We start from the raw sequence: 11,706 nt of genomic DNA, 5'->3' as shown, positions 1-11,706 counted from the left end.
CTGCCTGCCTGCAGGCTCCGCGCTGGCGGGAGCTCCCTCGCGGCCAGCGCGCTCAGCGACCCTGGGGACCGAGGCCCGCTGGAGACCCAGCGCACCCCTGTTCCGCACTGGCCTGCCTCTCAGGGCCGCGAAGTCTTCTAAGAACCTAAGTCTTGTCGTTTTTTCTCCCAGGGTTGAGCGACAAATCAAGCCACACCGACCGGGTTCAATCCCGATTCCACACTCGCTAAGGTGGACGAACGTGACTTTGAGAAGTCTCCTCATTGGCGAGGCTGAAAAACGCCACCCTCCCAGGCCTGTAAGAATGTGTAGAGATGGATGAGAAGCACACAGTAGGTGCTCAGCAAAGCACTGCTTTTCGTGCCACCGAATAGCACGAGGAGCCCCTGTGGAACAATGGCTGGAGCTCAGCGGTTAACAGAAAGGTGGGCAGTTCTGCGGGAGAACTGGCTGCTCTGCGGGAGAAAGATGCGGCAGTCGCTTCTGGGAGGACGGAGGTCTTGGAAGTCACAGGGTCCCATGTCGCTCTGAGCTATGGGAACAGGGCACAGCATGTGTAGCTTGACCACTACACCCGAGAGGAAGAAAACAGACTTCGACGACACAGAGCTGGAGGAGGAAGTTGCCCAGGGCACCTTTCCAGGTCAGCCCAACTTGGCACTTGACTAGCCGGCTCCTTGTTGTCTGGGCACAGGCTCCCAAAAGGCACTGTGAGCCCTGCCCACTCTGGACCAGAAGGGCCCTGAAGACTGTTTCTTAAGTGCATGAGCGTGAGCTCTGAGGTGGATCCAACCTCAGGGTCACAGTGGTGGGACTCCAGACTGCTGCTTCCATTTCTGCAGGCTCAGTGCTCGAGGGCCCCACTGTGCAGGGCAGGGCTTCCTAGGTGGGGGCCATGCCTCAGCTCCCAAAGAGCTGGTAGCTCAGGAGGGCCTGGGTTAGGGATAGGGGTCCCACCCCTGGTGGCAGCATGGACTTGAGGCACACTTACCACAGTGGGGAGAGAAGGGCCACCTCCAGTCCCTGTGGGGCCCCACCCAAGGGACTCTGCCATCAAGTCCCTTCCCGGCAGCCTCTTCCTGCTGGGCCGGGCTGGGCCAGCCACTCACTGTGCTGTGAAGCCTGATGGTGGTTGTGGGACCCAGACAGCCCTCAACATCCTGGTGGGTAGAGCTGGGCAGTAATCAGGACTGCCAGCACAGAAGGGCAGAGGCATCAGCCCCAACCCCCTGAACCTCCATGACATTGGTAAAGCTGCTCCCACCCCACTTCTCCTAGGGCTTGGCAAACTTGGGAGCTGGCTATGCCTACATGCAGCCACGCCGGACCTGAGATTCAGCCACACAGCAGGGTCACTCTGGTCCTGCCTGGCCCCCACACTGCCAAACTGGGAGCCTCCTGGCTGGGGGTTCCTTGTATTCCCGGCTCTCTCGGCCCTGGGCCTGGTGTGGGCTTTGTGTCAGGGACCCTTGACCAGACCTCCGACCAGGACCCAGAGCTCAAAGGAGGGAGAAACTGGGGTGGAAACTTGGAACGTTTATTAAATATTCATTCGTTCATTTGCCACCACTATCCATAGCAGGAAAAGAAAATGACCAAAGTGGAATAAAAAACAGAAAACCCAAATAACAACAAACCGAACCCACTCCCCAGCAGTCTATGCACAAGGCCCCTTGCCTCTGCCAGAGAGAGGTTGGGGGTCGGCTGGGGAGTGGTGGGGGCTGAGCACCCCCCTTCTCCAGCCACAGGCCCCTGAGGAATTCTGAGAAAGTCCCTGTTGCCAAGTGGCTAGGGAGATGGTTATTGCTAGGCAGGGGAGGGGTCCGGAAACTCCTGTGTGGCAGGCCCAGGCCTGCTCTGTGCCTGGACTGGACCAAAAGGCTGTCTGCCCTTGCCCACGGTGGGCAGTGGCCAGTCCCCATGGTGCCCAGTCTCCCCCTCCGGGAGGAGAGAGGGCTGAGGGCAGGCAGGGTGTTCTCTAGAGGCAGGAGAGGCGCCCGCTGACCCTCAGGGGAGGACGCCTGGCGCAGGCTGGCCTCCTCAGTTTCCAAGGAAGACGTGCTCCCTTGATCCCGACTGCTTGGCTCTCCTCTTGGGCAGGGCCCTGCCCCCGTCACTCAGGCCATGTTCCTGCTGCCGTCTGGCCAGAGCCTTGTGCGGCCGCTTTCCACGTCTGCCACCGCCTCGGCCCTCGGAGGCCAGGACGCCTGTGCGGCACAGCAGCTCCTCCAGCATGGCGTCAGAGCCAGCTCTGTGGGCTCAGCAGCCGCTCTCCGACGCTGCCGTCTCCAGGGTCACGGCCCCTTGCTGCATGGCAGCGGTGGCCACGCTGATGGCCTCTTCTAAGGTCTGCTGCTCCTCCAGCTGCGGAGCAGGGGGAGACGGTGAGACCCTTCCTCCTAGCTTCCCCTTGGGTGGGTACAGTGTGTGAAGCTCACTTTTTCCGATCTCCTCCACCCACCCTGTGGCACGCGCTGGCCACTCGACAGTCCACTCAAAGTCCACTGACGGAGCCCTAGTAGGGTAGGCATGTTAACCCTACTCGTCTAGGAGCCCAGGTGGCAGCATTGTGGCTCCCAGTTGGGCTGCACCCTGCAAGGTCACCAGTTCAAAACCACCAGGCGCCGCTCTGGAGAAAGATGGAGCTTTCTAGTCCCGTAAAGAGTTAACAGTCCTGGAATCACACGGGGGCATTTCTACCCTGTCCTATGGGGTCGGTGTGAGTCAAACTGACTGGAGAGCAGTGAGTTTTTGAGTGAGTCTACCCGACTTGTCTGGACCAGGAGAGAGCAGCTCAGTGAGTGTGGCTGGCTAGAGGCGAGCCATCTCCTTCCACTAGAAATAGAAGCATCAGGAGACGGAGGTGCTGCGCCACCAGACGGATGGCCCTCCAAGCTCTCATGAAGGGACTTCACAGCACATGGGCAGAAAAGGGGTTTGTCCTCTGAAATGGCCACGTCATTCTCTTCAAGGCTCTCTTCTAAGTTCCCTCCCTTGTTCCCCAGCACAGCAGCCCCTGAGCTCCCAGACCTGTACACACCTGCACAGCAATGTGCGTCCCATTGGCTGTAGCCAACAGCGCCACCTGCTGGTGATGAAGGGATGCCACACTGGGGTCTTCAGCCACCACTGCTCCAGAGGTAATAATCGTGACCTGGAAGACAAACCGTGCCCAGCTAAACTAATCACTGCAGGCCCCCCCGCCCCGGGCCCCCCCACTCCCCACCCACCCACCAGAAACGCCCTCAAGCAGGGTGGCTGGGAAAACGCAAAAGGGAAGAGGGAGAACCATTATGGGTCAGACTAATCTGCCTGGGTGTTTCTTCAATTTGGAGCTCCACTTAGTTCAAGGACTGAATCCTAGAAGGCCAGAGTTGTAAAGGGCACCCGGAAGGACTTAATCTCTTAATTATAAACCGGCCTGCAGTCCAAGGTAAGTGAGAGTGAGTTGGGCAGGCAGCGCTGTCTTTAAGGACGAGTGTGAAGGCCCTAAGCAGCTGGGGGAGGAGCTCCGTGGGTCGGAAACTTGTAAGGAGTGGCCAGCTTGGCCTGGTCTGTAACGCCCACCCGGTGAACAAAACCACAAGCAAACCGCCTGGTCGTACGGGCTGTGTCTGGGTGCCATCTGCGCTGACCATGGTGACCGTATGTGTGCCAGGTGTGACAAGTTCGTTGTCATGACTGGGGATGGTGAGGGTGGTGCCTCCATGCTGGGTCACCATACTGATGGCACTCCCCAGGGCCTGCAGATCTTCAGGGGACAGGCTGACCTGGTGGCAGAGGGGAGGGGAGAAGGTAAGGCGGAGGCCCTGGAGCTGGGCTGGTGTAAGCCCCGAGTGAGGGCCTATCTGCTCTCCCAGGCCAGACGAGTGTTGGTGACTCTGAAGTCAGCATCAAGTCCCCGAGGTGGACGACAGAACACTGCCCACGGCTTCTCCCGTCCTCCCTTGGCTGCTGAGTTCCATTTCTATGCACTTCCACGTCTCTCCCTAATTGCACCCCCATGACAGCTTCAACAGGTATGGATGGGGCGTCTGCCAGGGCAGGCGCTGACTGGGATGGGTGGGGGGGGCGCACGGACCCTGGGGGGACTGGGCCTTAGACTCCAGACCTATGCTCAGTGCATCCACAGAAACCCTCTCTGGTGAAGGGCATGGAGCACCTCACTGACACAAGCAGGCCGATCGCAGCCACCAGTCACGGGCAATCAACTAACTCGCAGACGGAGGCGTTGGCGGCACAAGGAAGCCGAGGAGCCAAGGGACAAACATCAGCTCTCTGAGGTTCATGTGGCTCGACAGAAAAGTGGAGCAGAGGTGGCTCCATCAGATATCAGGGCTCTCCAGGGGTCCCAGAGAGGATGGGAGAGGGGTCAACCGGGGCCCACCCTGATCCATGGGTTCCCAAGGCCTATACCTGCTGGGCACCATCCTGAGTGATCAGGGCCACCTGGGGGGCTCCATCCTCCTCCGTCACCATGGCCACCTGGGCCGAGATGTCATCGCCTTCTTCCTTTACCTCAGAGAGGTATGCGACGGGGGGCTGTTTGGGCAGTGCGCTCTCCTCAGCTGCAGAGGCGGCTGGGAGAGGAAGGCTGGGCTGACACCTGGCACTGGATGGCCAGAGGGAGGCCTGGCTGTGCCCACCCTGGCCCTGGCCCTGGCCCGCTCCCCTCACCGCCGAGCTGCTGCTGCTCGTAAAGCGCCTGCTCACTCTCCTCCGTGGCCTCCAGCTCGCCGTGGGCGCTGCGCTTGTGCATGGCCAGCGTGGATGTCTGCCGGTAGGTCTTGCCGCAGGTGCTGCAGGTGTAGGGCTTGCAGTGTGTGTGCACCACGTGGTGCTTGTACAGGCTTGAGTACTCCGTGAAGCGCTTCCCACAGCCTGGCACCGTGCAAACATATGGCTTCTCCCCTGGGGACACTGGGCTGTGAGGGGGGCGGGAACTGGGGCTGGCAAGGGGGAGACTATGGGGACAGGGGTGGGGCTGGAGGGAGAGGGAGAGGACTATGGGCAGAGTTGGGGGAAGATGGCTGGCGGAACAGGATTTGGGTATAGAACCCCCGAGCCCACAGGCAAGGAGACCGGTGGGCCCAGGGTAAGGCTGAAGGCAGGGCAGTAGCAGGTGGGGAGGGAAGTGGTGAGACAAGGCAGGGGCAGGGGCAGGGGCAGGGGAAGGGGCAGGGAGGGAGGCCTGTGAGAGTGAGGAGAGCAGAGGGTGGGAGGAGGGCCGGAACAGTGGGAGGACCCCCAGGACATCAGCCGGCCAGGAGAAGGGGGCGTTTCACCCTGCTGTTCAGCAGGAGGAGAACTGGGAGTGTACATAGAGGGGGCAGGGAGTGGTGGGGCTCCAGAGAGGGCTGGCGACATCTGTTAGGCTGGAGCTAACTGCAGGGAGGAGCTCCCCGCTGCAAAGCACACACGGTTCTGGGGCAACTGCAGGAAGCAGTGACCCTCGGCCTCGGGCCAGAGGCGTCGTGAGGCTAGGGCCTGGCAATGGGACTCGGATCGGAGCCTGGCAGAGGGGCCTGGGCCTCAGAGGTGGTCCTTGCATGCCGACTGGCCCACCTGTGTGGATGCGCACGTGGTTCTTGTAGTTGGTGGCACTGGTGAAACCTCGGCCACAGTGGGGCTCAGGGCAGGTGTAGGGCCGCTCGCCTGTGTGCGTGCGCACGTGCACCTTGCGGATGTTCGAGGTGGTGAAGGAGCGACCGCAGCCCTCAAAGGGGCACCGGAAAGGGCGTTCACCTGTGGGCGAGGCGGTGTGAGAGTGGCCAGCAGGGAGGCCTGATAGGGGGAGGCGGGGGGCAGGCGGCACTGGGCTGCAGTCTGAGGGGCCCACCGGTGTGTGTGCGCACGTGCTTCTGCAGGTCGCCCGAGGTCTTGAAGGCCTTGCTGCACAGCTCCTCGGGGCACTTGTATGGCTTCTCACCAGTGTGGGTGCGCACGTGGCTCTTCAGCCCATACCCTGTGGTCGGGAGGATGGGGGAAGGGTGAGCAGGGCACCCAGTGAGGCCTCACCCAGAGCTGTCCCATCAGGTCCCGGGGCTCCTTTATGAGACTTCCACTAGGTCCATCTCCCCCTCCCCAAGCCTGGGAAAACCCGCTGTGCCCGCCTCCCTCTGCAGGGGCAGCTGGAGCCGCTGCTGGCCAGACGCCTGAGAGGGGACCCAGAGAGGTGGGAGCTAAAGGTCCCTGTTTTCACAGGAGAACCCCAAAGCCCAGTCCCCCCTTAGCACCCCCAGCCCCTCCACCCCCACACCTTGCTGGCCAGTGTCAGAGCTACTGTGAGTGGCAAGGCCTCTGCACAGCCCCCAGGGGACCTCTGCTACCCTGGGCCACGCTGCCACCTGATGCGGCCACAGGGGTGCCTCAGAGAGGAGCCAGCGCCCTGGAGACGGCACTCCCCAGGAAGCCAGCCTGGTGCTGGGCTTCCGTCAGGGAGGCTCCACAGCTGGTCTGAAGCCTCTGCCCCTCACAGAGGCAGTCCGCCTTCCGCCTCCACCCGGCCAGGTTACCTGTGGCAAAGGCCTTCCCACAGCTGGGGAAGTCACACCTGTAGGGACGGTCCCCAGTATGAGCGCGTTCATGCACCTGTGAGGACAAGCAGGCCAGGGTTCAGAGGGGCTTGCTGGTGGTCTTCAGCACCCAGAGTGCCGGCCTGCAGGGACTGGCCACCTTCTCCTGAGAGCCCTTCCCCTCCGGCGGCTCACAGGGCTGGGGCTGACGTCTCTGTACGCTCACGTCTCCCTGCCCACTTTTTGGTGCAAAGCATGTGAAGCGTGTGTGAATGTGTACATGTGCATGTCTGTGTGTGGGGAGGGGGTGGGAGGAGGTGGCAGAGCTGGCAGCTGTTTCTGGCAACCTTACCTTTAAGTGGTGAGCAGTGGTGTAGAGGCGTCCACAGCCCTTGTAGCCGCAACGGAATGCTCGGTCCCCCACCTGCTGCCCTTTGCCATTGTGGGGGACCTGGCTGTCGTGCAGAACCTGAGGGAAACACCTTGGCATCTCACACGCATTCATCTCAGTGAAGGGGGTGGGGGTGGGGGCACACGGCCCAGGTGGCAGATTCCCAAACCAAGACCTCACTGCCCCGCCCCCACCAGTCCATTCCCACTCACAGTGCCCCTACAGGGCAGGGTAGAACCGCCCTGGGGGTTCTGAGACTGGGACTCCTTATGGGACCTGCTCCACCACCAGCGCTCTGAGAGCCAATCAGCAGGGACTCGTAAAAGCCTGTATCATGATGGATGCAGGGAGGATGACTAAGTGTCACGGGGCTGTGACGGCTGCTGACTACTTCCTCAGCCAGCCAGGTCAGGGATGGAGCGGGTGTCTGGGCGGGTGCCGCTACCTCCCCAGCTGACCACACTCTGAGGAGGCTGCAGCTCTGGGGGCTTCCCTCCTCACCTGGGAGGGGCTTGCTGCCTCTCCCCAGAAACACGTGTCCACAGGGGCTTGCTGTGGGGCTTAGCTCGGCTAGGACCCCTCAGCAGGGCACAGCCCTCAGGAGGCGGCACCCATGTCAGCAAACTGTAGCACCACACTGGCCCGGGCAGGCGCTGCAGCCCCCACCACTACCACAGCAGCAGGCTCACATTTCCTTCCCTTGCTAGAGGCACCCATTCCACACCGTCTCTGGCCACAGTGAGCCCTCTGGTCTTCCCTGGCAGGGACGTGGTGCCCCCCTCCCCTCAGTCTGTTTCGGGGTTGGACTTCCAGGAACTCCTGAAGTAGAACTTGGGAAAGTTCGGTGAGCAGGGGACAAAAGGGTGAGGCCAAAGACAGGGACTGTCTAGCCAGGCTCCAGGTCAGGGGATCAAGAGCTGACAACACTTCCTGGACTCTTCAGAATCGGGTGGGGCAGAGGGGAAGGGCTGCAGGTGGCCAGACAGTCCTGTGTCTCAGGAGCTCTGGGGGTGGTGGAGGGAACTGAATCACATCAGGGCTGGAAGTGAGTGCCGAGGTGTCTGGCCAATCTCATGGCAGTGGAGTGGAAGAGGGTGAGGCGGGGCGGGCTGTGCCCACAGAGCCAGACCAAGTGGCAGAGCCAGCACAGCCCCATGGTGACACACAACTCAAGCGCCCTTCCCTCAGCAGCAAGTCTCCAGACACCCTCTGGGGGACGGGAGGGTAGTAAGCAGTGCTCCAAGAGGCCTGTGGTAAAGTTTTGTGCTGCACTTTGAAAGTACACTTGTTATGTTGATGTCCTGTGTTCACTACGGTTTTTAAAAACATCCAGCTCTCTGCTTTGGGCAAAATCAGTGCTCTGGGGAGCTGGGGGTGGGGTGGGGGTGGGGGAGGTGGGATCACCCGTTTGGAAAAGCTCATCAATCCCTGCCTGTCTCCACCATGGGCAGGGTGGCAGCGTGCCAGAGCGCCAGCCGCTTGGGAGAGCCGGAGCCTTCTCCTTTCTGGCCGGGCTGCCATGCTGGTCTCCTGATGCAAGCCCCGCCCCCCGCGCCCCCCATGCTTGGTCGCACTGACCCCGCCATCGCCCACGGAGGATACTTCCCCACACGACCGCGGGCCAAGTCACAGAGAAGCGAGAGCACCGGCCCTCACTGGCACCGGCTGTGGCAGACAGCACGGAGGCTTGTTCTGGAAGTCGAGCAAAGCTGGGCCTAAACCCCCACCACCCAGAAGCCCTGTGCTTTGCTGCTGCTGCAGGGGCAGCGTCAACCTGGGGAGTGCAAGCAGCTGTGGCACATGCTGGACGTGAGGGGTGAGGGGTGGGCGGGCAGGGCCAGCCCTGTCTAAGCCTTCAGAGAAAGGGGCAGGGACAAGAGGCAGCGGTGGGCATACAGAGCTGTATGAGGGGTGAAGGGCACCAGACTCCGGGTGCTCACCTTGCTGGCATACTGCTCCAGGGCCACCACGGTGTCTGTGCTGAAGCCCTCGTCATCCTCTGCGGTCAGGTCCCCCAGACCCACCTCTGCCTGCACAGCCAGGATGGTGCCATCCGCAGGCACCACGGGGTGGTGGATGTAGGCGGTGGAGCCGTCCTCCAGCAGAACAGCTTCCAGGGCGTTGGGGTCATAGCCCTCTGCAGGGAAGTCACGGTCAGCCCAGGGTCCGGTGCGAAGTTAACCGCAGCACCTGCACCCCGGCAGGTTTTCAGCAACTGTTTATCCTGCATGGCCTTGTCCCTGGCCCTCCACTTGGTGACTGGCTTGGGCTAGCCGTCCTGGGGCAGCCTCTCCCAGGTGCTCTTCCAAGGAACTCCCATGCTCCTTGAAGACCTGACCGAGGGACACAGTCATCTTGGGTCTAGGCAACTAAAAGGGCCTTTCTTGTCACCTAAACAGTCCAGCTGCGGCTCACTGGTCTCAGGGCAAAACCCCCAATTCTCACCCCCAGCGGGAGCCGCCAAGCTAGCGCACCAAGCACTCCCTTTCTCTCTCCCCTGCTTACTCATTCTGCCCTCCGCTAGGTTTCTGAGCCTGACCTCCTCCTTCCCCCACTCCTCTCACCTGGAGCACCGCCCCCTGCTGTCACCCCTCCCCTCAGGAGAAGCCTCACCGAGCGCTAGCACCTTCCCTGGTCCCCTACTACACTTTCAGACCTCGAGGTTCCATGCTGCTGGGCCTAGGGCTTGACTCAGGTGCAGCTGTGGTTTGCACCAGGGAAGGTGGGGTGAGGCCGCTGGACCTAGGGGACCATGGCTCTGGTGTCCTGAATCCCTGGCTCTATGGCCCCCGCTTTCCGCACCCACCTTTGGGGGTGCGGTGGATGTAGGCCGTGCTGCCGTCTTCCAGCTGCACGGGCTGGCCCTCCTCGAAGGCCAGGGACTCTGGAAGGAGAGTAATGCTTGCCTTTGGGGCCTCAGGCGCCTGCACCTACCCTCCGGGAGGTTAGAGTGTGTGGTGCCCACCTTTCTGCACGGTCACTTGGTGAATGTATGCAGTGGTCCCGTCCTCCAATTGGATCACCTGCCCTTCAAGCAGCTTCTCTCCTGCAAGGGGGGACGAGGGGGGGGGGGATAAAGAGAGGCAGGGCAGGCCCAGAGGAGAGCTCAGCAAGGTCGTGTTTTCAGCCAGGACCTATCTGAGTCTCTGGGTGCCAGAGTGCTCACCCCTAAGCCAAAGGAGCACTCACTCTGGGAGTCAGTCACCTTGCTCCCTCCTGCCTGGGCCTCGGAGGTCTGGGAGTGAGAACACTGTCCTGAAGGAGCCAGACGATCCCAGTAATCTCCCCTCCTGTAATTCACAGGCAACTAAGTGGGGGTGGGGGTGGGTTGGAGGACAGGGGGACTTCCCCCTTAATGAGAACAAAGGGTGCCCTTTTGGGTATGGACTGCCTTGTGTGGCCCTAAAATTTGGGCTGCAAACCCTACCTCTAGGCTAGATGGGTGGCCTCTGGTATGATAATGAGAAGAGAGTAGGATGTGTTTTGAGTCAATCTCTTGAATGATAAGCGAGATTAACCAAGCCAGGCAACAAGCAAGGGGGGCAGGGAGGGAGTGCGGGGATGCTCAAGCAAATGATGAGAAACACCCAGTACGGCTAACCAGCCAGGACTTCCTCCAGGATTAGCAGAGACCCTTTCTCAAGGCCAGAACCTCCCCCAGGAGCTCCACCCGGCCTAAACTGGGTGAAGAGAAACTTGTTTGTTAAAGGCACCACTTTGCGGCATTTCTGTTATACAAGCACATCAAAACCCATGCTGCTGGGTGGAGCCCTTTGAGTCTTTAGGCGGTGCTGCCCTGCGTACTTTCAACAGGAAGGAAGCCTGCTGGGTAACGGTACTGGGCTTCACACTCCCAGGTCAGCAGTTCCACAGCACCAGCTGCTCCGCGAGAAAGAGGAGGCTTTCTACTCCCGGAAGGAGTTAGTGTCTCAGAAACGCACGGGGGCAGTTCTGCCCCGTCCTCTAGCGTCACCGAGAGTCGGAATGGACATGAGGGCCGTGAGTGTGGCTGAGTCAATAGCACCTTCAACAAACTCAGGAGCCCTGCGCTGTTCCACAAGAGCAGCAGTTCAAATCCACCAGCCGCACCAGAGAGCAGTGAGGGGGCTTTCTACTCCCACACGCGCAGGGGCAGTTCTACTCTGCCCTACGGGGTCGCTGAGAGTTGGCAGCGCCTCGGTGGCAGTCTTTTGTTTTTCCTCTGACCAACTTGGGGACATCAAAAATAATCAATGAATTCCCTGATATACCCTGTAAGAGTCAGCAAAGAGACTCAGGCAGCCCTGCCAACAAGGTAGGACAGCACAGGGTTAAAGCAATCAGGGGCTCTGGAGCCAGGCCCGACCTCCTGGGTTTGAATCCTACCTCCACCTCTTATTACTAGTTCTGTGCACCTGGGCAGCTTATTTAACCTCTCTGTGCCTCCGTTTCTTCATCTTAAGATGGGGATTAAGAGTCACAGGGTTGCTGTATGGGTTCAATGAGTTAATGAAATGTAGGACACGCTCAGACCAGCGCCGGGTGTGCAATCAGTAGACTGACTGCACTCGGCACACTGGAGAGGAAAGCAGGAGGCTGTGGTGAGGGGCTAGCCCGTGGCCTCTGTTTCCTTCATTGATCGCTGAAACGTTCCTTTCCTAAGAAAGAAGGACTGGCAGGAACACAACAGGCAATATAATAATTCTAGATTTCCAAAGATAATGCTCTTCATCTCAGGCCCTTGTTGGAAAGCACTTCAAAGAGCGAAGGAAAACAGAGGGAGGGCGCTAAGCCAAGAATCAGAGAGCGCCCTCCCCCCCC

The 11,706-nt window shown here is 60.5% G+C and overlaps 1 protein-coding gene across 1 annotated transcript in view; it reads right to left on the bottom strand.

Moving 5' to 3' along the window:
• Nucleotides 1-1,521: 1,521 nt before the first annotated feature.
• ZNF76 (zinc finger protein 76) overlaps nt 1,522-11,706 on the bottom strand; it is a 29,298-nt gene continuing 19,113 nt past the window's right edge. Inside the window, exons 3-14 of the mRNA XM_004717225.4 lie at nt 9,872-9,952; nt 9,713-9,790; nt 8,847-9,043; nt 6,868-6,984; nt 6,516-6,591; nt 5,840-5,965; nt 5,566-5,745; nt 4,678-4,911; nt 4,417-4,580; nt 3,606-3,770; nt 3,041-3,154; nt 1,522-2,364 (exon numbers count right to left, since the gene is read on the bottom strand). Of these exons, the coding sequence (XP_004717282.1) occupies nt 2,260-2,364; nt 3,041-3,154; nt 3,606-3,770; nt 4,417-4,580; nt 4,678-4,911; nt 5,566-5,745; nt 5,840-5,965; nt 6,516-6,591; nt 6,868-6,984; nt 8,847-9,043; nt 9,713-9,790; nt 9,872-9,952 (1,637 nt within the window). The 3' untranslated portion in view covers nt 1,522-2,259. The remainder of the gene's footprint in view (nt 2,365-3,040; nt 3,155-3,605; nt 3,771-4,416; nt 4,581-4,677; nt 4,912-5,565; nt 5,746-5,839; nt 5,966-6,515; nt 6,592-6,867; nt 6,985-8,846; nt 9,044-9,712; nt 9,791-9,871; nt 9,953-11,706) is intronic.

The sequence above is a fragment of the Echinops telfairi genome, unplaced genomic scaffold, assembly GCF_000313985.2.
Source record: "Echinops telfairi isolate 266 unplaced genomic scaffold, ASM31398v2 ScPeMD7_655;HRSCAF=1070, whole genome shotgun sequence".
Classification (NCBI taxonomy): domain Eukaryota; kingdom Metazoa; phylum Chordata; class Mammalia; order Afrosoricida; family Tenrecidae; genus Echinops; species Echinops telfairi.
This window is presented reverse-complemented; position numbering and strand designations above follow the sequence as displayed.